We start from the raw sequence: 25415 nt of genomic DNA, 5'->3' as shown, positions 1-25415 counted from the left end.
TACGCAACATCAAACAACTGGGGGAAAAGGATATACTGTGTGTGTGTGTGTGTGTGTGTGTGTGTGTGTGCACGCGCAGCCACCAGGGAAGCGTATGTCAGGGTTGTCAGTCCAAGCCAAAGTGGACGTGTACTTGTGGTTTGGATCCTGCATGGACGCCAGTCATATGTTGGATGACCTGCCTGCAGGGTTCACGGCTGCCACAGGGGTCGCTGATGCCAACAGCCCACCCACTCACCTGACCTGCGCTGGTAACAAAGATACATTTTTATGGCTCCTTTTTGCTATTTTTTTTCCATTTACGTGAATGTTATATTTATTTTCATGTGTATATTTTATATATTTATTATATATATATGTTCTTATTTATATTAGTATTTCAGTTAGTTTTTCAAATTGATATTTTTATTTTATGATTTGTATTTTGGGATTTTTCATGATCATGTCTTGTTAACATATAAGATATATGTATATGTGTGTGTGTATATACTGTATATACAGGTCCTTCTAAAAAAAATAGCATATTTCGATAAAGTTCATTATTTTCTGTAATATACTAAACTAAATGTAATAAACATTAGACTTTCATATATTTTAGATTCATTACACACAACTGAAGTAGTTCAGGCCTTTTATTGTTTTAATATTGATAATTTTGGCAAAAAAGTAAAGAAAAACCAAAAATCTCTATCTAAAAAAATTAGCATAACATGAAAAGGTACTCTAAACGAGCTGTATCCGTATATCAAAACAGAAGTAACATTTCAACTTCCATGGCACTGATAGAAATTACAGAGGAAATTACCAATGCTATAGATCACAGAAAGTGCACGGCTGCAGTATTTATGGATTTAACAAAAGCCTTTGACACAATTAATCATGATATTCTAATCACTAAACTAGAAAGGTATTGAACTAGAGGGTTAGTCTTGAACTGGGTTAAAAGCTACTTAGCTGACAGGAGGCAATATGTGAAGCTCGGAAAACATACGTCCGAGGAGTTAAACATATCATGCGGCGTTCCCCAGGGGTCAATCCTAGGATCAAAACTATTCAATCTATATATAAACGACATCTGTAAAGTCCCAAGAGACCTAAAGCTAGTATTTGCAGACGATACAACCGCATTATGTTCTGGAGACAGCACACCAGAGCTAGTACAACAAATCACAGATGAACTAACTCTACTAAAAAGATGGTTTGATAAAAACAGACTATCACTGAACCTCAGTAGAACTAAAGTAATGCTATTTGGTAAGTGTAAAAAGGAAACGTACCAGCAAATACAAATTGATGGTGTAGACATTGACAGGGTGAACGAAAATAAATTTCTCGGGGTTATACAGTAATAGATAAGAAGATGAACTGGAAATCTCACATTAAAAATTTAAAACATAAAGTGGCAAGAAACATCTCAATACTGAATAAAGCTAAATTTGTCCTTGACCAAAAAGCACTACATACGCTCTACTGCTCACTGATATTACCATATCTAACTTATTGTGCCGAGTTATGGGGTAATAATTACAAAAGTGCACTTCAGCCACTAACTGTGCTACAAAAAAGGTCACTCAGGATCATCCATAATGCTGCTTACAGAGAACACACAAACTCTTAAAATTTGCGGATTTAGTAAACCTTAAGACGGCAAAAATTATGCATAAAGCAAACAATAACCTTCTACCGAAAAAGGTAAAACAATTGGGGGTGGGAGGGGTAGGATTAAATAAGCTTTGCTTCTTCCTACTCCTTTTTGGACATGCTACTGTTTGACTTACAGTATATGCATGTTCAAGATGAATTAAAACCATGAACCATGAACCATATTAACCTAATCATCTGAATCAACGAATGAACTCTAAACACCTGCAAAAGATTCCTGAGGCTTTTAAAAACTCCCAGCCTGGTTCATTACTCAAAACCACAATCATGGGTAAGACTGCCGACCTGACTGCTGTCCAGAAGGCCATCATTGACACCACCAAGCAAGAGGGTAAGACACAGAAAGAGATTTCTGAGCAAATAGGCTGTTCTCAGAGTGCTGTATCAAGGCACCTCAGTGGGAAGTCTGTGAGAAGGAAAAAGTCTGGCACAGACGTGTGCTGGAAATGGGCTACAGGTGCCGCATTCCCCAGGTCAAGCCACTTTTGAACCAAAAACAGCGACAGAAGCGCCTGACCTGGGCTACAGAGAAGCAGCACTGGACTGTTGCTCAGTGGTCCAAAGTACTTTTTTCGAATGAAAGCAAATTTTGCATGTCATTCGGAAATCAAGGTGCCAGAGTCAGGAGGAAGACTGGGGAGAAGGAAAAGCCAAATGCCTGAAGTCCAGTGTCAAGTACCCACAGTCAGTGATGGTCTGGGGTGCCATGTCAGCTGCTGGTGTTGGTCCACTATGTTTTATCAAGGGCAGGGTCAATGCAGCTATCAGGAGATTTTGGAGCACTTCATGCTTCCATCTGCTGAAAAGCTTTATGGAGATGAAGATTTCATTTTTCACGACCTGGCACCTGCTCACAGTGCCAAAACCACTAGTGAATGGTTTACGGACCATGATATTATGTTTGTATGTACTTTATTTATCCCACAGCGGGGAAATTTACTTGTTACAGCAGCAAGCAAGCAAGATACACAAGTAAAGAGTACAGTGTAAAGAATACATAATGACTACAACATGGTTCAGGTGGTGCAGGTGTTGTAGAGCCTGACAGCGGTCGGTATGAAGGACCTGCGGAACTTCTCCCTCTTACACCGTGGGTGTAACAGTCTGCTGCTGAAGGAGCTGCATGTAGCGGGTGAGAGGTGTCACAATATTACTGTGCTCTATTGGCCTGCCAACTCTCCTGACCTGAACCCCATAGAGAATCTGTGGGATATTGTGAAGAGGAAGTTGAGAGTCACCAGACCCAACACTGTGGATTAGCTTAAGGCCACTATCGAAGCATCCTGGGCCTCCATAACACCTCAGCAGTGCCACCATGCCACGCCGCACTGAAGCAGTCATTTCTGCAAAAGGATTCCCGACCAAGTATTGAGTACATAACTGAACATAATTATTTGAAGGTTGACTTTTTTTTTGGATTAAAAACACTTCTCTTTTATTGGTCGGATGAAATATGCAAATTTTTTTAGATAGGGATTTTTGGTTTTTCTTTACTTTTTTCCCAAAATCATCAATGTTAAAACAATAAAAGGCCTGAACTACTTCAGTTGTGTGTAATAAATCTAAAATATATGAAAGTCTAATGTTTATCAGTACATTACAGAAAATAATGAACTTTATCACAATATGCAAATTTTTTGAGAAGGACCTGTATATATGTATATGTTCTTTGTTGTGACTTTTTTTCCTGAGTGACATTTTTTTCTTCATATTTTCACTTCATCCTCGTAAAATTGCAGCTGTTTTTTTTCTGCTGCTGTATTTTTTATTTTCCAACTACAGTCAAACCTGTCTTAGCGGCCACCTGCCTATAGCGGCCACTGAAAAATCCCCCGCAGCAAATTTACATGTTATAGACCCTGTGTATAGCAGTCACCTGTCTAACGCGGCCAGCAGCCACCCATTTTGTCTCCCTTCGTCAATATCTGACCGCATATAGCGGCCAAATTACCGACTCAAGTAGAAGCTTCATGCACGAAAAAGTTTTGTTTTTCAATCAATGAAGCCGTCGTGTGTAGACTTTAATTACTGAGTCCTAGCTCAGTCACAATCATTCACAAAATCCACACAAACTGTCAGTTGTTCCACATAAAAAAGCCGTCTTCTTTTGAGCTTGCTATTTCCTGGTCAAACATGTAACTTTAAAGCATTTGCACCAAAACATTACCGCAAAGTAGGCTGGGAACAGGACGTGCTCCCAGCGACGCTACAATACAATACAATACAATACTGCATGCAAGCTAAACTAAAGAGGTTGAGACATTCCGACTAGATATAGTCGGACTCACCTCGACCCACAGTTTGGGTTCTGGATCCAAACTCCTCGAGTGGGGCTGGACCTTGTTCTACTCTGGAGTTGCTGCAGGCGGCGAGCTGGTGTGGGCTCATTAATAGCCCCCCGGCTCGGTGCCTCCGTGTTGGAGTCATCCCCGGTGAACGAGAGGGTAATTTCCTTACGCCTCCGGGTTGGGGAAAGGGTCCTGACTGTCGTATCTGCGTATGCGCCGAACGGCAGTTCAGAGTACCCAGTCTTCCTGGAGTCCATCAGAGGGGTGCTGGAGAGCACCCCAACTGGTGGCTCCGTCGTTTTGCTGGGAGATTTCAACGCCCATGTGGGCAATGACAGTGTGACCTGGAGGGCCGTGATTGGGAGGAACGGCCTCTCCGATCTGAACCCGTGCGGTGTGATGTTGTTGGACTTCTGTGCGAACCACAGTTTGTCCATCACAAACACCATGTTCGAACATACGGATGTCCATAAGTGCACATGGCACCAGGACACCCTAGGCCGCAGGTCTATGATCGACTTTGTAGTCGTATCATCAGACCTGCATCCGCATGTTCTGGACACGCGGGTAAAGAGAGGGGCTGAGCTGTCAACTGATCACCACCTGGTGATGAGTTGGATTATACGGCGGGGGAGGAGGCCGGACAGACCCGGGAGACCCAAACGTGTAGTGAAGGTGTGCTGGGAACGTTTGGCAGTCTCCTGTCCGTCGAGTCTTCAGCTCTCACCCTTGGCAGAGCTTTGCCTCCATCCCGGGGGAGGACGAGGATATTGAGTCCGAATGGGCTCTATTCCGTGCCTCCATTGCTGAGGCAGCCGATCAGAGCTGCGGCCGCAAGGTGGTCGGTGCCAGTCGTGGCGGCAAACCCCGAGCCCGATAGTGGACACCAGAGGTCAGGGCTTCCGTCAAGCTGAAGAAGGAGTCCTATCGAGCATGGATGGCTTGTGGGACTCCTGAAGCAGCTGACAGGTACCGGCAGGCCAAGCGGCACGTGGCTTCGGCAGTGGTCGAGGCAAAAACTCGGGTGTGGGAGGAGTTTGGGGAGGCCATGGAAGACTACTTTCGGTCGGCCTCGAAGAGGTTCTGGCAAACCGTCCGGCGCCTCAGAAAGGGGAAGCAGTGCCCGGTTCACACTGTTTACAGTGGGGACGGGGGCCTGCTAACCTCAACTGAGGATATAGTTGGGCGGTGGAAGGAATACTGTGAGGCCCTTCTCAATCCCACTGACATACCTTCCATCGAGGAAGCAGAGGCTGAGGACACGAACGCGGACAGTTCCATCACTGTGGCTGAGGTATCTGGGGTAGTCAAAACGCTCCCCAGTGGCAAAGCTCCAGGGGTGGACGAGTTTCGCCCTGAATTCCTCAAGGCTCTGGATGTTGAGGGACTGTCTTGGCTGACACGTCTCTTCAACATTGCGTGGAAGTCGGGAACAGTACCTCTGGATTGGCAGACTGGGGTGGTGGTCCCCCTTTTCAAGAAGGGTGACCGGAGGGTGTGTTCCAACTGATGAGGGATCACACTCCTCAGCCTCCCTGGGAAAGTCTATTCTAGGGTACTGGAGAGAAGGGTACGACCGTTAATCGAACCTCAGCTACAGGAGGTGCAATGTGGTTTTCGTCCTGGTCGCGGAACACTGGACCAGCTCTACACCCTTCTAAAGGTACTGGAGGGTACTTGGGAGTTTGCCCAACTGATCTACATGTGCTTTGTAGACCTGTAAAAGGCATTCGACCGTGTCCCTCGCGGTGTCCTGTGGGGGGTGCTCCGGGAGTATGGGATTGGTGGCGCGCTACTACGTGCCATTCAGTCCTTGTACAACCGGAGCAGGAGCCTGGTTCGCATTGCCAGCAGTAAGTCAAGCCTGTTTCCGGTGAACGTTGGCCTCCGCCAAGGCTGCCCTTTGTCACCGATTCTGTTCATAATTTTCATGGACAGAATTTCTAGGCGCAGCCAAGGTGTCGAGGGAGTCCAGTTCGGGGGCCTTAGGATCTCATCTCTGCTATTTGCAGACGATGTGGTCCTGATGGCCTCATCGGGCTGTGACCTGCAGCGTTTACTGGGACGGTTTGCATCTGAGTGTGAAGCTTCTGGGATGAGACTCAGCACCTCCAAATCCAAGGCCATGGTTCTCAGTTGGAAAAGGGTGGATTGCTCCCTCCGGTTGGGAATGAGGTCCTGCCCCAGGTGGAGGAGTTCAAGTATCTCGGGTCTTGTTCACGAGTGAGGGAGGGTGCGTGAGGTCGATAGGCGGATCGGCGCAGCATCTGCAGTAATGCGGTCGCTCTACCAGACCGTCGTGGTGAAGAGAGAGCTGAGCTGGAAGGCAAAGCTCTCAATTTACCGTTCAATCTATGTTCCCACCCTCACCTATGGTCACGAGCTTTGGGTCGCGACCGAAAGAACGAGATTGCGGATACAAGCGGCTGAAATGAGTTTTCTTCGTAGGGTGGCGGGACACACCCTAAGAGATAGGGTGAGGAGCTTGGCCATCCGGGAGGAGCTCAGAGTAGAGCCACTGCTCCTTCACATCGAGAGGAGCCAACTGAGGTGGCTCGGGCATCTCGTCCGGATGCCTCCCGAACGCCTCCCGAACGCCTCCCTGGTGAGGTGTTTCGGGCATGCCTAGCCAGGAGAAGGCCCCGGGGAAGACCTAGGACACGCTGGAGGGATTATGTCTCACAGCTGGCCTGGGAACGCCTTGGTGTCCTGCCGGTGGAGCTGGAGGAGTTGGTCGGGGACCGGGAAGTCTGGGCTTCCCTACTAAGACTGCTGCCCCCGCGACCCGGACCCGGATAAGCGTAGGAAAATGGAATAGAATGGAATAATATATGTGTATATAGTATATATATATATATATATATATATATATATATATATATATATATATATATATATATGAAGTTATATTGTTGGAGTTATTAATTTTTGAAACATATTTTTAGTTTTTATTGAAAATATTTCTGCAGAATAAAAAAACAAAAACAACTTTATGTAGCAGGTATTTGACCTCAGGATAAAGTCATTAATCCAGATATTTTTCCACATTACAATTACCATTATTGACTTTTCTTTTTTTAATTCTTCATTTGTCATTGACTAAGCATGAATCTTCACAAAATTTTGAAATTAATAACATGTATTATATGTGGTTTATTTGTGTTTTTGTGTGTTTTCATGTGTATTTTTTTGCATGTTTGTGATTTATATGCACGTTTGTGTTTTTTATGTGTTTGTGTGTGTTTTATTGTGTTTTTATGCATGTTTGTGTGTTTTTACACGTTTATTAGGGGTGTCACAATAAGTGTATCTGTATGGAAGCATTCAGTACACTTGTGTATCGAACCCTGACCCGTTTATTGAACAATATGCAGTTTTATATTTATTTGATCAAATCCTGACGGCGCTCTGTGCTGAACGCTCAGTGTATCTGCGATGGAATACTGTGGCTTAGGTTGCATTGTCAAGCACAGAGCCACTGAGCTCCACCTCCCACATTCATACCATGCTGCTGAGGGAAGCTACATGCAGGCTAGCTCATTGAAACATGGATAATGCCTCCCTGATGTTGAAGATCCTCCAGTATCCTTCAGATGTGGTGTTTGGGACCACTTGGGATTTCATGTCAAGTATGACCCTGACGGCAAGCAATTTTTACATGTGTTTGTGTGTTTCATGTGTTTTTATGCACGTTTATGTCTATTCAGGTGTGTTTTTAAGCGTGTTTGTGTGTCTTATTGTGTTTCTTATGCATGTTTTTATATGTTTGTGTGTTTTTATGCATGTTTATGTGTGTTTTTTGCATGTGTGTGCGTCCAGAGCAGCATCAGTTCCAGTTAAGGTGTCACATGTATCAGGCTCGAGGACTGATTGCTGCTGACAACTCAGGGCTGTCCGACCCGTTTGCTCGGGTCACCTACCTGTCGCACAGCAAGACTACCAACGTAAGCGCGTATAATCATGAATCATCTAGATGTACATGCTGGTGTGCATTGTGAAAGTACTGCACCATGTTTACATGCTGTGTGTCAGGTGATCAGTCAGACGCTCAGTCCCACGTGGAACCAGTGCTTGCAGATGAGTGGCATCCTGCTGAGTGGAGACCTTCAGCACATCCTGGAGGAACCGCCGAGTATCGTCATTGAAGTGTATGATGACGACGCCCTGGTAAGCATATATTGTGTACATCACATTTCTGTTTGAATATATTATGTGCCCTTGGTGGTCTCGCACTGAGCCTCTCCTGTATTAAACCTGCAATGCAGGGAAAGGCTGAGTATCTGGGGGCCACGGTGGCGCAGCCCGAAGTCCACCTGCTCTCTGAGCCATACACACCCCCCACCCTGCGGTACAGCCCGCTACACCGCGGCAGCCAATCAGGAGGAGAGCTGCTGGCGGCCTTCGAGCTGGTGCAGGTCAGCTGATCTGTGTCCTGTTACGTTGTTCAGAATGAAAAAGCAGCAAAGGGATAACGAGACACGGTGGACCGCACGTGTAGGTCGCCCTGTCTGGAGAGGAGGGGCTGCCCCCCTTAGAGGAGCGAGAAGAAGGCGTCTACACAGTCCCCGCCAACATCAGACCAGTTCTCAGCACCTACAGACTGGAGGTGGTGTTACGTCGTTTGACTTCCTGCTTCATCTTTTACATTTATTATTATGAAGGCTATGTTGTCTTCATGTATGTTCTTATTTGGTTCACTTCATCAATAGTCCTCTCGTCTTCACTGTACTACCCAAGAATGATATTCATGCAACAAAATGAGTACTTTTAGTCAAATGTGACCATTTCACACTGTGTTTTAGGTTTTATTTTGGGGTCTAAGAGAGCTGAAGAAGGTTCAGTTGCTGGCTGTTGATCGTCCTCAGGTACATACGCTCTCACAGGGAAGATGAAATGTATATGCATATCTACTTGTATTTACATTTGATGTCGTCTTGTATATTCTTGGTATATTATTTAGAATATTTAAGTTCATATGCTGCATTTATCAATGCATATAATGTATTTACTGTATATAGTATGTAATGCATTCATGCAGCAGCGGTCAGATGCCACCACCATTACGCTAAAACGTTATTAACCAGAAGTATTCACGCAATCTATATGCAGGTGTTCATAGAATGTGCTGGAAAAACGCTGCGTTCTTCCGTCATTCAGCGGTACAAGTCCAACCCCAACTTCACCACGCTGCTTGACACCATTGAACTGGCATGTACTTCTTTCCTTGTATGCTGTATACAGACCTGTATATGTGTGGGCGTATTGTGTGCATGTTTGTACTGTATCTCCTTATATGCAGTGTATTTATTTATGTATTTATTCTTGAGGGACAGACAGGGAACGGGTGGGGTCACGGAAAAATCAGCCGCTGCTGTGACGACAGATTGTTTATGGTTTAAGAGGGGACAGACAGGGAATGGGTGGGGTTCCAGCAAAAAAAGCAACGGCTGCTGTGACACCAAGTTCTTGGCTTAAGAGGGGACAGACAGGGAACGGGTGGGGGTCAAAAATCAACCACTGTTGCGATGACAGCTTGTTCTTGGTTTAAGAGGGGACGCACAGGGGAGGTGTGGGGTTCCAGCAAAATCAACCACTACAGTGACAACAGCTTGTACTTGGTTTAAGAGGGGACAGACAGGGAATGGGTGGGGTTCCAGCAAAAAAGCAACGGCTGCTGTGACAACAAAAACGTAAAGTAAAAAGGGCATTTTCTTGTCCGTCTGCTCTTTCCCACCTTTCCTGTAGGAGTTACCTGAGAAGGAACACCTCCATCCTCCGCTCAGTATCACTGTTGTCGACTGGAGGGCCTTTGGTCGCAGCACGCTGGTTGGAAACCACATCATCAACAACCTGATGGCCTTCAAATACATTGCTCCCCCGGCCCCGCCTGCCCCCCTACAGACACACACACCACTGATAGTCGCAGAAGCAGAAAGAGCTGAGGGTAAGATACGGAAACAGTTGCTTGCATTCCATCCACTCAGTGTGTTATTTTCATGACCATCTGTCTAGGAGGACCTTCCCAGCATGCTGGACAGACAGAAACCCCGGATGTCCTCATCAGCGTGGAGGAGGATGTCCCTAAAAAGACGAGGAAAAAGGTGAATCCTTCTGAACGCTCGCATATCATCTCGTTGCCACAGTCAGCTCAAATGTTATGTTGTGGGTCTAAAATGTAAGGAGAGGCCGACTAAGAGCAGCCGTCGTTCCACCAAGCGAAGGAGACGGACCATCGCTGATGAGTCGGCAGAGTGTGTCATTGACTGGTGGTCCAAATATTATGCATCGGTGGAGAAGAAGGTAACGCTGAATAAAAGTTTCATTGAGGAATTCGTGCAATGAACCACTCGGGGTTTCATTCCAGACCAAACAGACGGAAGGCTCTCTCTTCCCCCGAGTCTTTAAAAAAGGTAAGGAATATAGATGCTTCATTTGGACTTTTTACCCAAATCCCATATACCGATATTGCTCAACACATTGTCACCACACCGATATCAAGCAATACTGATATTTGCAGCAGCTCTTCCCTCAAACTGTCATGTGACATGCGATTTTATGAATGAACACATGATGCTTCTTTTAGTGTGCTGCCACTGGATGCATTTCACAAACAAACACAAAGTAAGACAAATAATGCAACATGCAATACAAGTTCTGGAAAAACTGATGAGCAATTAACGGTAGATGCTATCCTTCCGCCTTGTGTAACCAGCACTTTCATTGCCAATTGAAGCTATGTTTCTCAAGCCAAAGGCCAAACTTAATTACAAAATAATTCCACGCCACAGGCATACTGACAGAGCTGGCAGAGTTGTTCCTGTGTGGTGCACGTCATCACTCGCACGCCGATACCATTATCAGCAGAAAAAACAATCAGTCTCAATATAAGACGATGATATCAGTGGGCCAGCCCTGATGAGGACATGTTTGACGTCAGGTTACGCCACCCTTTTTGCTCTTTTCTACATCATAGGATAAACCCTTTCACAATAAGAGACGTCTGAATGTAACATTACAAACCACTTTTAGCCCACCGTGTACCGCGGGGTTGCGGTTTAGGGGCCCTTTGATAGTCATGACGTCCAGTGCAACCTTGGTTAGCATCATTAAACCACTCCAGAACGTCCGACTCGCCGTACACAATCTAACCCAGCGGTTCTCAACTAGTGACACACTGCAAAATGACATTCCAACTGCGTATGTAATATCCAATACATGTCTGACTCATTTTTTTTATTAAAAATTGACCAGTATTTTGATCATCTTCCTACCTAGCATACAGTATATTCATTGCACAGTTGTGACATATCAGATTTTTTTTGGTCTTAATTAGTGCAATTTGGATATTTCATCATAATTTATGCATTATTTTTATGCAGGCATCATTTTCTTCATTTCCTTGACCTTCATAAATTAACCCAATCACATTTTCTAATAAAAAATAATATAAATCTAATTCAGCTGCTCCAGAAAGCCATAAATTTTTACACAAAACAAATTTTTCTAGTTTTACAATTATAGTTTTACACGCACAACAGTTAGGAGTGCATATAAATGCATACACCGTGCTAACAGGAGACGTAAACATATACAGAGTAATCCCTCCACACTTCACTGTTATCAAATTTTAAAAAATATATTCATTGATAAATCCTTGCTGTTTCGTGGTTGAATACGGCCTGTTATTAGTCAAAACATATGCATGATTAAGCAAATCGTACATATTTTTTGCCCAAATTAAGAACATTGTTGAATCAATAGCTTCTGCAGGAAGTACTGTACAGAAACAGGAAGTAAAAAAACAAGAACAACAAAGAACTCTCCCAATGCTAACATGTGTGAGTCTACAGTGTATTATGTCTTATTTATGTCTTATTGTCTGTTATTATGTCTGCTATATTGGCTAATCAAAGTGTAAAGATGTTTCATGTCTAGAGGGCTCTAATGTTAAAAACTGTATTTAGACTGTCGAGGAAAAGGCTTCTTGAGACGTCATCTGTACTTCTGTGAAGAAGGTGTCGGACGTTTCGCTCCTCATCCGAAGAGCTTCGTCAGCGAACTAATAAGTGCTGGTAGCTTAGGCCTTAAATACAGTAAGAGTGGGCGGAATTGGTGTGCCAACACCCTCCTCCTATTGGTTCGTTACACTAAGCCTGGGCGGAGTAGTGGTATAATCCTATCCTGTTATTAACACCTCCGATAAAAGGGGAAGTGTCGCTCCCTGAATAGGGTATGAACGACTCTGATACTGGCTTGTTAGCATCTATTGTTCTGGCTCGGCCCTGCCTTCACCTCATTTGCAAGACTAAGAGCTGTGGGTTTTGGTCTCAGTAACCTGCTGAACACAGGGTCCAAATTAAACCTCAAACCACCATTCCGATTCAATGATGGGTTCTGTTGTTTGACAAAAATAGCTTCCTTTACTCCTCTTTCAAACCATCTGTTTTCTTTGGCCAAAATCTTTACCTCGCTGTCCTGAAAAGAGTGATTGGTAGCTTTCAGGTGTAGATGTACTGCTGATTGAGGACCGCTAGCATTGTCCCTGCGATGTTGATAAAGCCTTTTTTGGAGCATTTGCTTAGTTTCCCCAATGTAGTGCTCTTTGCATTCCTCATCTTTACAGTGGATGGAATAGACCACATTGCTCTGTTTCTGGTTTGGAGCCTTGTCTTTAGGATGCACTCATTTTTGTCTCAGGGTATTTACTGGTTTGAAATAGGTAGGAATTTTGTGTTGCCATAAGATCCTCTGGAGTTTTTCAGAGACCCCCGCTACATAAGGGACTACCACTCCTCTCCTTTTTGCTTCTGTGGGCTTTTGGGTTTCTTTCCCTACTCTCTTCTTTTGGCATTTGTTAAAAGCCCACCGTGGGTACCCACAGGTTGAGAGCGCTCTCTGGACATGTTGTCTCCTTTTTCCTTCCCTCAGCACTAGTTGGTATTTGTTCCGCTCTATGTTGGAGGGTCCTAATAACCCCTAGTTTATGTTGTAGTGGATGGTTAGATTCAAAAAGCAGGTATTGGTCAGTGCCTGTGGCCTTTCTAAAGACCTCTGTAAGTAGCTGTCTGTCCTTTCCTATAATTACCTTGCAGTCTAAGAAGGCTAGTTGGTTTTCTTTAGTGTCCTCGCGAGTAAATTTGATATTGGTGTCCACCGCATTGATGTGATCTGTGAAAGACTGAATTTCTTGTTTTTTGATTATGACAAAGGTGTCATCCACGTATCTAAACCAGTGCCTTGGTTTTGTCCCTGAGAAGGATGTGAGAGCCTGTTTCTCCATCTCTTCCATGTACAGATTCGCCACTATGGGTGAGACTGGTGAGCCCATAGCACAACCATGAATTTGTCTGTAGAATTTCCCTCTAAACTGAAAATATGTGGTGTTAGTTCGCTGACGAAGCTCTTCGGATGAGGAGCGAAACGTCCGACACCTTCTTCACAGAAGTACAGACGTCTCAAGAAGCCTTTTCCTCAATGGACAACTCCTGTACGACTGAGAGCCTACACAGATGTATTTAGACTGTTAATACCAGGTTGTCTATGCTTTGCCAACTATGAAAATATTCCATTTATAAGTGAGGGATCCTACTTTGTGGAAATTCACTTATCACGGTGGGGCGTGGAACCAATTAACCACCACAAACGAGGGATTACTGTACTTTAAGAACACAGTTGGGTTCACACAGTGCATTAATAACATGCCAAGACATATTGTAAGGTAACTGGGTCGTACGCTAACTGAGGTGCCACTTTACTTTGGACGGCTCTGCAATGATCAGCCTTGCTCAGATGAAGTTTAGAATGGTATAAAACTGGTAACGTACGCATTGTTGTGTATTACAGCCTTGCCGTACCACAGCTTGCTCAGTGACGGAATAGACTCTTTAGGTAAGACGCGGAACTGAAAGATAATGCTAGAGTAAAAATGGGCCGATGTTTTAGTACACTGCAGTCTTACTGGTTCAGTGGCACACAACTAGTAGCTCTGGTTCTGACTGCTTCAGCTTGTTGTGTGGTTTCAGCATGGTTTGGTGTTTCTGCTTTTTCACGACGACTACCTTCAGTTTCTCAGAAGTCAAACTCTGTCTGCTGTTGTCCCGTCAGTGAGCAGCTCCTCAGATGTGGACAAGAAGAAGAAACAAACGGGAAAAGGAACACCTGAGCAGAACCCCAGTTCCAGTCTTCCCACCCGACTGGCCACGCTGCAGGTATACTCATAGGAAGCAAATACAGGTGGTCCTCGGGTTACGTACGACTTCCATTCCAAGACTGTACACAGAAAAAATGCAGTCAAAAAAAACAAATTCTACTGAATACAAGAATTCAATGGAATGTGACAGGGAGCTCTTTTACACTGCTGCAAAAACTGAAATGAAAGAACTTTAATATTTTGTGAAGCTACACATATAGATATGCTTAGAAATTACCATAATTTCTGGTGACACATTGGTGTTTAAGCCACACCCACTGATTTTAGAGAGAAAAATGGATTTGTACATATATAAACCAGACCGGACTACACTTGTCCACATCATAAGACATATTTTGGCATGCATGAGTCCGTGAGGACCAGGAAGATCTTAATTTGACAAGAGCCAATCATGAGCTATGAGAAAACTCACAGCGAGCATGTCAACCCACTGGAAATCGCAGGAGGTCATTACTCAATATAACAGTCTGACTCACGGTGTCATCTTCGATAGACGGCCAAAATCATCACACAGCAACTTAACACTCTAAAAGGTGTCCCTAAAAAATATACAAGGCAAGTACCAATATGAGTTTAACATAAAAAAAACAACTATTTTAACTTCATCCCATAATACATTTTGTCCCAGCAGAGCAGTTCATTGGCCAATGACTGCCACGCTGAGCTCCCTCTGGTGTCTCGGCAGCCAGCAGCCAACTGTCGGGCATCACTGTACACTCTGGGGGGATAGCCACATGCTCCGAGCAGCACCCACGCTCCCACGGAGCTTGGGAGAACCAGAGTGGCAATAGCCCACCCGCCAGGCAGCCAGTAATGCTGCCTGGTCACCAGAGGTGGCACCCATTGGCCAATGAACTTCTCCGCTGGGACGGAATTCATTATGGGATGTTAAATTAAAATAGTTGTTTTTTAATTTTAAACTCGTATTGGTACTTCTTAGGTATACGTTTTGAGTGTTAAGTTGCCGTGTGATGAGTTTAGTGTTCTCAGTAAGATGACACCGTGAGTAAGGCTGTTATAGTGAGTAATGACCAACCTGCAATTTCCAATGGGTTGACAAGCTCATCATGAGTTCCCTTGTAGCTCATGACTGACTCCTGCCAAAGAAAAAGCTACCGTTTTTTCACTGACACACAAGCAGCACTGTTTAAACGATTAGTTGTAGTTCTGAAGTATGAGATGTCACAAGATTAGAACAGTCATAAACTAGCCGCACCGCTGTGTAAGCTGCAGGGTTCAAATTTTTAAAAAAAGTAGCGGTTTATACACCAGAAATTAAGGTATCCAGGTGCTGCTCGATAATTTACAATATGACCAAAGAGTTGCTTTCTTTCAGTAATTTTTTCAAAAAGTGAATTCATTACACACAGACTGATATATTTCAAATGTTTATGTCTTTGAATTTGGATGATTATAGCTGGAAATAATGAAAATCCCAAATTCAGTATCTCAGAAAATTAGAATATTACTTATGACCAATTAAAAAAAAAAAAAAGGATTTTAGAAATGTTGGCCAACTGAAAAGTATAAACATGAAAAGTATGAACATGTACAGCACCCTTACTTGGTCAGGGCTCCTTTTGCCTGACTGCAGCAATATGGCATGGCATGGAGTTCATCAGTTTGTGGCGTTCCTCAGGTGTTGTGAGAGCCCAGGTTGCTCCGAAAGTGGCCTTCAGCTCTTCTGCATCTTGACAATACCCCACATACTTTTCTATGGGGTTGAGGTCAGGTGAGTTTGCTGGCCAATGAACGACAGGGATACCATGGTGCTTCAACCAGGTGCTGGTAGTTTCCATTAAGTTGGTCAGCAGCGGGAAGCATGAAGTGCTCTAAAACTTCCTGATAGACGTCTGCACTGACCTTGGACCTCAGAAACACAGTGGATGACATGGCACCCCAAATCATCACTGACTGGAAACTTTACACTGGACATCAAGCAATGTGGATTCTGTACCTCTCCTCTCTTCCTCCAGACTCTGGGACCTTGATAGCCAAAGTGATGTGTTGGACAATATTTACAGTAAACAATATTTCAACTCTGTGCAACTAAATGATTTGGCTCTGCAAATTTATTAAGAGAGCAAAATTTGTATACAAGATCATTCAAAGTGCTTTACAGAAAAAAAGGTTAAAGTCACTTCATAAAACGTAAAGTCCTTCTAAAATCATTACATGTAATTCCATAAAATGATTTTATAAAACAAAAAAAAAAGTAAAAATAGTGAAGATAAAATACTTTAAGTTGACATATTACGAGTTTATTCTCATGAAATTGCAACTTTTTAAATATTTGAAATCTAGCTTTTTTCTCTTAATATTTTGACTTAATGCTCTTAAAATTATGGCTGTTTTTTTTCTATTACTACTATTTCAACTTTCTTCTTGTAAATTTTCTTTTTGTAATATCATGACTTTAGTCCCATAATATTTTTACCTCATAACCATATTATTATAACTTTTTCCCCAATCTAATTTTTTTTGGTGTGTTTTTCTTGAATCTTTTTAAAAATATATTTTTTCTGTAATATTTCAACTTTGTGCTACTAAAATGATGTTTTAGTATTATAATATACTAAAACAACTTTTTCTCGTTAGATTACTTAACTTCTTTCTCCTAATGTTTTGATTTTATTCTTGTAATATCTCATTTAATAATCACATTTTTTTCCATTTTTGCTCTTTTGTTTTTTTAATTTTCTTGTTAAATTATATTTTTAGAGTGCTATGGGCCAAATAAAAAAAAACAGCACCAGGCCGCACTTTGGATACCCCTGCCAGAGCAGATATTGTATTTTTGTGACTGGCTGCAAATCAGCCTTTCCAGAAGCTCAAAAATGACATTGCTGGATAAACAATATGTCTCTACTCATTTTAATGCTCACACTACAAATATGTTGGCAAGCAAACGGAAGATTCTCCCTCGCCGTCTATCATTTTCCTCAACAACCGTGGCAGTTTGCGCCTACCTCCAAGCGTGCTAAAAGACACAAAACCACAGACCGCAAACAGGTTTCAGTGTGGATAAATCACATTGCCAGTGCTATTTGGCTCACATGACAGACAATCCTCGGTGCACGCGGTTTGTAGATCCGCTTTGCATACGCTATCAAGGTTGGCGCTTTGGGTGCCTTGAAAAGCCCCGTAAAAATCGAATCCATTATTATTAGTAGTAGTACTAGATTTGCCTTTTTTATGGACGCGCGTATGTAACTACAAAACGCGAGGACCGCCTGTAGTCCCTTCGAACATACTTGAGACTCCTCAAGATTCAAGAGAGTTTTATTGTCATGTGCATGGTAAAACAGCAGTTATACCATGCAATGAAAATCTTATTCTGTTCATTCTCCCAAGAAAAGAAAGAAAAACACAAGAAAGAATCAGAACATAAGAAACATAAACACATATACATAAATACCAATAAATTAAGCAACAACAACAGAAGAGACATTAATACAAGTAAATAATACAAATAAATAAATAAATAAATAAAGTGCTATGAGTGTGTGTTGCGTGTGGCGTGTCTGAGTGCTTCATTGAGAAGCCTGATGGCCTGTGGGTAAAAGCTTCTCAATGCTTCTCCTGGCTAACCCTGCACTCTGCAGCTGTACAACAAGGAGCTGGAGGCAGAGTTTGGACATTTTAACGACTGGGTGAACACGTACGAGCTGTTTCGTGGAAAGGCCAACGCGGAGGAGGGCCCGAACGAGGAGAGGTTCGTCGGAAAGTTCAAGGTGAGCGCTCGTAACCAACAAATGCCCCCGAGATCGCACTTGTCCTACAAGTTCCCTCCCACCAGGGCCGCTTCTGCCTGTATAAGCTGACCGAGGACGAGGATGGAGACTGGGATGAAGATGACGGACAGCTCAAAGTCAACAGAGGCATCCCACCCAACACCCCGGTCCAAGTCCTGATTCGGGTTTACGTTGTCTCTGTGAGTTGGGTTGAAAAAGCATTCATCAATCTTCAGTGTTTGTGATGTCTTGGTGGCCTTTTTTTTTTTTGTCCTGTGTTCCTGAAGGCATCTAACCTGCACCCTGCAGACCCGGATGGAAAGGCTGACCCTTACGTTGTCGTTCAACTGGGCAAGAATGAAATTAAAGACAGAGACAACTACATCCCTAAACAGCTCAACCCTATCTTTGGAAGGTGCACACTTTTATCTTCTAGAAGTGTCACGGAGTGGCTTACGCCAAAAGGTTGGAACCCGTTATGCAGACTGACACAGCGCTAGTAAAAAATACAATTTATTACACAAAGTAATAATGACAAAAAAAAATACAAAAATAACTACCAAAAGATAACTAAGCAACACAGGGCTAGAGCCAAAAAATACAAAGAACAAAAAACACTGCAAGGCAGGAAAAAAGGTACTCACTGAACGAAAGGAGCTGCAGGAAAAAAGGTGCAGAACAGGTAAGTGGCAGTAGCAAAATCACAATGGCAGAAAAATACGCGAGCAAAGGGGACCAGTTGGGAGCCAAGGGATGAGGAACAGGAAGCAGGGTTGGCAAGGGAATAACTGGCAACTAGGTAGTGGCCAGGCAGAGGTATATATGGGGAGCAGCAGATTGATCACAGGTGACCCTGATTACTCATCAGTGCAGCCATGACACTGCAAGGACAAAACAGAGGTGGCAGCAGAGTGCAAAACAAACACAGAACATGACAAGAAGTCTCCACCGCTTTGACTAGCACCTCCTCCTACTTCCTCCTAACAGGTCGTTTGAGATGCAGGCAACCTTCCCGAAGGAGTCTTTGCTATCGCTGCTCATCTATGACTATGACATGGTGGGAGGGGACGACCTGATCGGAGAGACACGGATTGACTTGGAGAACCGCTTCTACAGCCGACACCGGGCCACGTGTGGACTCCCCACTGAGTACAGCCTGTGAGTCCCAGTCAGAAGTTGCAACATGTACGGCATCCCATCTTCACATGCTGATTGTGTCCACCAGTGAAGGATACAACGCCTGGAGAGACTGCCTGAAGCCATCAGAGCTCCTCACCACGCTGTGCAAAGAAAGCGGTCTGGACGGTCCTCATTTCGGACCGGGACGTATCACCGTGGCCGACAAAGTCTTCACTGGCAAGACGCTCTTCATGCATGAAGGTACGCAGCACCAAACCTCATATGGTATCCTGAGAATGTTCCTGATGTGTGAAAACTGTCCCAGATGAGGAACCTATGGAGTCCTATGAGCACTTGTCCTTGAAGATCCTACATCGTTGGAGCGAGATTCCGGCTGTGGGGTGCAAGCTGGTGCCGGAACACATCGAGACCAGAACGTTGTTTAACAAGGCTCGGCCTGGGATGGACCAGGTAGGACTGAATATGGCAGAGGAACCTGAATACTCGTGTAGGTTCTTGTCCTGAACTCATGTTTGTGTGTGCACGAGGGTGCAGGGTCAGGTGCAGATGTGGGTTGATATGTTCCCCATGGATATGCCTCATCCCGGACCTGCTGTGGATATTTCACCTCGTAAGCCCAAAGGGTGAGGCCAGCACCTGAAGGCACCACGTCATGCAAGTAGATACTGAGTACTTGTGACTGCGTGCAGGTATGAGCTTCGCGTCATCATCTGGAACACAGAGGACGTCATTCTTGAAGACAGCAACTTCCTGACTGGTCAAAAGTCCAGTGATATTTACATCAAGGGGTAAAGGCAGTTTAAAGCTGGCAGGTAGGGTCGTCATGATCGGAATCTTGGTCCTGGACTCCTTTTTGTTCGCAGCTGGCTGAAGGGTTTGGAGGATGACCGCCAGGAAACGGACGTGCACTACAACTCTCTGACGGGAGAAGGAAACTTCAACTGGCGCTGTGTTTTCCCCTTCAGCTACCTGCCCGCTGAGAAGGTGAGCTGCAGGTTGTGGACGAATTTTAGCCCAAACTAAAGTACTAAAATGTTGCGGTCCATCGCGTTTTCAAAAATACAGTATGTGAATTAATAAATCATGCTGTTTTGTGGTTGAATACAGCCCATTATTAGTAAATATCTATGTCAAGACTGTGAAAAATAGCGCATTAAGAGCAGTAACTAATACGTATATTTCATTAATTACATGAAATTATTTACACGCACACACCATGGCAAGCCACGGCTCTCTATTGTGATGACAGACGGTGGCACATTATAGCTCTCCACACAGTCACACAGTGTCTGACGCTCTTTTATAACTTCATTCTTACCTGAACAAATCAACAGCAGTGCAATTCCAACACCATGGATCAGGGGTGTCAAACTCGTGCCATGGGGGCCGAGACACTGCAGGTTTTCTCTCCAGCCAGTTACTAAAGCAGGTGATTTTAATGATCAACACCTTCAGTTTGAGGGAAGGAGCTCATCAATTAAATCACCTGCTGAAGAAACTGGTTGGAGAGAAAACCTGCAGCGTCTCGGCCCTCCAGGGCACGAGTTTGACACATGTGCCATAGATGGAACTCCAACTCCAAACAAACATGTCTCTAGTCCATTCATTGCAACGACACTTCCTCATTGTCTCGAGACAGAGTGCGAGATGTGTTCATGGACACTCCAAACATCACAACAACGTCTTTATTATGCGTGTATGGGTGTTCTAAATGAACAGAAATGCAATGAAAATCAATAAGTGGATATTCTTATCACTGACTTTGTAGCTTTTAATATGGAAGTACAAGTTGCTGCATTTAAGTGTGCTAGGAAATCCCAGAAAATTCACTCAAAACGTGAATTCAACTTAAATGACGTGGTGTCATGCAACTCCTCATTGCTCATGATAACACAGTTAAAAGTCAGATTCAAATATTCTGATATTTAAGAAACCAGTTAGGTCAATAGATTATCATACATATTTGACATCTCTGAACTTCATTTAAATTTAAAGTTAATTTGATCCTGCTAATACATACATACATATATATATATATATATATATATATATATATATAATCCTGCCCTGTCATTTATCTTTAATTCAATAAAATACAGTAAAAATGGGCATATTTCAGACATGGTAAAGCTAATTGTTTAATTTATTTTGAACATGCATACAAGTTACATTGGAATACATAACATAGTACAATTCACAGTTCTACATGTCCAAAAAAGAGTAGAAGCAAAGCTTCCATCAATTTCAATACATTTAGTATTAATATTTTTATAATTAGAGCATAGAAAACTCGTTGACCACCATCTAAATATGCTTTTTAACATTATTACTGTGAGGAACGGAGCGTGCCGCGGGTTGGATCCCAAGATGCGGGAGGCGACGTGTGATTTGGAAAGGTGTTTAATTCCAAATCAGCAAGGGTAAAAGTACAACGCAGGCAGAAGCACAACAAAGATGCAAAAAGACAACTAAGGAAGTAGCAACAAAAGGAGACCCGGATGCTACACGGGGAAAAAGGGTAAAAACAGAAAGAGCTACCAAAAGGGTAGGGCGATAGAACAGAAAACACTGCTGAATACTCAAAGCAGGAAAGTACAGGAATTCGCTAACGCTGCCGGAGTGGCTGGGCAGGTAATTCAGAGTACAGGTAGGCAGAAGGACTAGCAGACAGAGGGTAACTGCTGAGGAACAGGAGCCTGAGTCGGGAAGCGAAGGGCAACTAACTGGCAACGGTGGAAGGTGTGCTTGCTTCTTAAGTAAGGCCGTTGCCCATTAGTCTCAGGTGTTGCCTGTCTGCTCATCATGATGGTGTGGAGGGTGTACTGCAACAGAAACAGGAGAGGGCAGTATCGCAGCACACGAGACACCACAATTAGAGCCTTCTAGACATGAAATAATACTCCTGTAGTCACCTATAGATAGATAGATAGATAGATACTTTATTCATCTCCAAGAGTAATTCACATTTCCAGCAGCTCTGCAAAAATGTCATATTGAACTTAATCACTTAAATCACAAAATAAAATTAAAGAATCCAGGAAAGTCATGAGAGACAAGAAAAATAACAAATATAAGAATAAATAAACAAGTAAATAAGTCAAATTTGTTGTGCAATAATACATACATAATAAATAATAATAATACATAATAAGATAGTAAGTCCAGTCCTGTGTGTGTTTTTAGCGCTCCCCCTCTGTTGTGTTTAAAAGCCGCAATGGCATGGGGGAAGAATGATCTGGTCAGTCTATCGGTGGAGCAGGGCAGTGATCGTCATCTTCCACTGAAACTGCTCTTCTGTCGGGACATGATGCTGTGCATGGATGATGCTGGTTGTCCATGATGGAAAGGAGCCTCCTCAGTGTCCTTTGCTCTGCCACACTTGTTAGGCTGTCCAGCTCAGTGCCAATGACAGCCTGCCTTCCTCACCAGGCGTGTGGCGTGCTTCTTCTTGAGGCTGCATTTGCTTAAATATGCATGTTTTTTTGAAAGTAATAATAGGCTGTATTCAACCACAAAACAGCACGGAAAAACTGTGAAGCAACTAATTCTGTGTGGGGGGGTCTATATGTGTGAAAAAGTGTTTTCCCCCTTCTGATGTCCTTTTTTTTTTGCAGTCTGTCACACTTAAATGTTTCAGATCATCAAAGAAATGTAAATATTAGTCAATGACAACACAACTGAACACAAAATGCAGTTTTTAAATGAAACATTATTATTAAGGGAAAAAAGAAATCCAAAGCTACATGTCCCTGTGTGATAAAGTGGTCGCCCCCTAAAGATAATAAGTGGTTGGGCCCCCCTTAGCAGCAACAACTGCAATCAAGCGTTTGTGATAACTTGCAATGAGTCTCTTACAGCGCTGGGGAGGAATTTTGCAGAATTTTCCAGCATGAAGCGCCTTTTTAAGGTCATGCCACGGCATCTCAATAGGATTCAGGTCAGGACTTGGACTAGGCCACTCCAAAGTGTTCATCCATTCAGAGGTGGACTTGCTGGTGTGTTTTGGATCATTGTCCTGCTGCAGAACAGAGAGGTGCTTTCATCCAACAGATGGCCGGACATTCTCCCTCAGCAGAATTCATGCTTCCATTTATCACAGCAAGTCTTCCAGGTCCTGAAGACCATCACACTACCACCACCACATTTTACTGTTGCTGTGATGTTCTTTTTTGTAAATGCCATATGTAATGGGACAAACACCTTCCAAAAAGTTTAACTTGTGTCTGGTCAGACCACAGAGTATTTTCCCAAAGGTCTTGGGGATCATCGAGATGTTTTTTGGCAAAATTGAGAAGAGCCTTAATGTTGTTTTTGTTCAGCAGTGGTTTTGGTCTTGGAACTCTGCCATGCAGGCCGTTTTTGCCCAGCGTCTTTCTTATGGTGGAGTCATGAACACTGACCTTAACTGAGGCAAGTGAGGCCTGCAGTTCTTTGGATGTTGTTGTGGGGTCCTTTGTGACCTCTCGGATGAGTCGTGGCTGCGCTCTCGGGTTCATTTTGGTTGGCGGGCCACTCCTGGGAAGGTTCACCACTGTTCCATGTTTTGGCCATTTGTGGATAATGGCTCTCACTGTGGTTGTCTGGAGTCCCAAAGCTTTAGAAATGGCTTTATAATCTTTTCCTTAATGATAGATCTCAATTAATCTCAGTTACAGTATGTTTTAACGAGGGGTGGGGGACAATCACTTTTTCACACAGGGCCATGGAGCTTTGGATTTTTTTTCTCCATTAATAATAAAAAGTTTCATTCAAAAACTGCATAAAGTTCTCCCACGCCTGTCAGCTTTAAGATGTGTCGCGACGCCTGCTTTTGTTACAAAGTGGTGGGTGTACAAATGGGGTGGGCTCATCTAGGTAGGGGCGGGTCAGAGGTGGCATCATGTCCACGAGGAAGACGTTTTTTCCTTCATTACGGCAGCAAAAGGCGCGTCTTGAAAAGTGAGCGTTTGAGCGTCTCTTCTCTCCAAAGTGGAGCAAACAAGTGAGGAGATGATGGTGGTCCTCACCTGCTACCCCGCCAACGTACAGTTCAGAAAGCTGCTCATTTTCGTCTGAGATTTTCACATGTCTGACACCTTCATTCCACCTTCAGGTGTTGGTGGTGAAGAAGAGAGACAATATTTTCTCTCTGGATAAAAGCGAACAGAAGCTGCCCGCCATCCTCATTCTGCAGGTGTGGGACTTTGAGACGCTCTCGTCGGATGACTTCCTTGGTACGTGACGGCTGCACATCCTCTAGATAAGGGGTCTCAAACTCTAATTAACACCAGGGGGCGCTGGAGGCAGAGTCCGGGTGAGGCTGGGCTGCATCAGTTATTGAGCCTGAGCTTTGGCAGGCCTTCCGCCAGGGGTGTCAAAAGGTTGTCCAGCAAGGGCCACGTAGCGAAAATGGAAAGGATGCAACTTTGCCACTTTCACATTTCGTTGTGATTTCGAGGAAAAGCCTGTTATTACTATCATGGACTTTCATTCTTTGCTCTTCTTTCCCATTTTTGGTGCTTTTTTCCTAATATTTCAACTTTCTTCTTAAAGAATCTTTTTTCTCAAGTTTCTTCTCGTAATATTATGACATTATTAGTCATTCATATGTCGTTTATTCTTGTAAAAGTGCAACTTTTTTGTTTTAGAATACATCTTTTTTTCTCTTAATATTTTGACTTGATGCCTTTAAAATTACAGCTGTTTTTTCCACATTTCTGCTTTTAATCTTCACGCTATTTCAACTTTATTCGTGTAAATTTCTTTTTTGTGAAATCATGACTTTATTCCCATAATATGTTGACCATATAACCATAATATTAGAACTTTTTCCCCAACCTATTTTCTTAAAACTACTATTCTATTTTGTTTGGTTCTCATATTACAAGTTTCAAAAATAACATTTTTTCTTGAAAAATTCAACTCTATGCCACTAAAATGGCATTTTTCCTCAATCAGTTTATGCTTGTAAAATTGAGTCTTTTATTCTCGTTAAAATTTGACTTTTTCCTTCTCACTATTTTGGCTTTATTCTTGGAAAAATTACAGCTGCTTTTTTTCATTTCTGCAGTTTTTTTTATTAACTTTCCAACTATTTCAACTTTATTATGTCATAGCTTTTTCCGCAACCGAATTTTCTTTTCAACTTTTTTTTTCTTGTTAAATTGGTATTTTTAGAATGTACCACGGACCTCAGATGGCCCCACCGCGGCGCACTTTGGACACCCCTGCCATAAGTAATAAAAAGTATAAAACATAAAAAATGGAACTTGCTTGCTTGGAGCTCGTCGACACATCGGAAAGGGCGGGTCATGAGGTCATTACTCAATATAAGAGTCAGAGTCATAAAAGAAATAACGCTATAAACATCACACAGCAACAGGTAGATAACACACACACAGA

The 25415-nt window shown here is 43.3% G+C and overlaps 1 protein-coding gene across 10 annotated transcripts in view; it reads left to right on the top strand.

The window, feature by feature from the left end:
- fer1l6 (fer-1 like family member 6) overlaps positions 1-25415 on the top strand; it is a 71333-nt gene that overhangs the window by 30287 nt on the left and 15631 nt on the right. For 8 of the 10 annotated variants that reach the window (XM_054788168.1, XM_054788163.1, XM_054788164.1 and 5 more), the window contains 23 exons: positions 80-251; positions 7770-7894; positions 7983-8117; positions 8216-8365; positions 8449-8556; positions 8753-8815; positions 9060-9158; positions 9696-9894; positions 9963-10051; positions 10131-10250; positions 10315-10360; positions 13794-13838; positions 14055-14158; positions 17766-17894; positions 17960-18094; positions 18182-18309; positions 18882-19052; positions 19120-19274; positions 19339-19484; positions 19569-19657; positions 19724-19822; positions 19898-20018; positions 24127-24247. In XM_054788168.1, the coding sequence (XP_054644143.1) occupies positions 80-251; positions 7770-7894; positions 7983-8117; positions 8216-8365; positions 8449-8556; positions 8753-8815; positions 9060-9158; positions 9696-9894; positions 9963-10051; positions 10131-10250; positions 10315-10360; positions 13794-13838; positions 14055-14158; positions 17766-17894; positions 17960-18094; positions 18182-18309; positions 18882-19052; positions 19120-19274; positions 19339-19484; positions 19569-19657; positions 19724-19822; positions 19898-20018; positions 24127-24247 (2749 nt within the window). The remainder of the gene's footprint in view (positions 1-79; positions 252-7769; positions 7895-7982; positions 8118-8215; positions 8366-8448; positions 8557-8752; positions 8816-9059; positions 9159-9695; positions 9895-9962; positions 10052-10130; positions 10251-10314; positions 10361-13793; positions 13839-14054; positions 14159-17765; positions 17895-17959; positions 18095-18181; positions 18310-18881; positions 19053-19119; positions 19275-19338; positions 19485-19568; positions 19658-19723; positions 19823-19897; positions 20019-24126; positions 24248-25415) is intronic. The other 2 variants (XM_054788166.1, XM_054788165.1) reach the window with 2 other exon arrangements.

The sequence above is a fragment of the Dunckerocampus dactyliophorus genome, chromosome 9 (genome assembly GCF_027744805.1).
Source record: "Dunckerocampus dactyliophorus isolate RoL2022-P2 chromosome 9, RoL_Ddac_1.1, whole genome shotgun sequence".
NCBI classification, from domain to species: domain Eukaryota; kingdom Metazoa; phylum Chordata; class Actinopteri; order Syngnathiformes; family Syngnathidae; genus Dunckerocampus; species Dunckerocampus dactyliophorus.
This window is presented reverse-complemented; position numbering and strand designations above follow the sequence as displayed.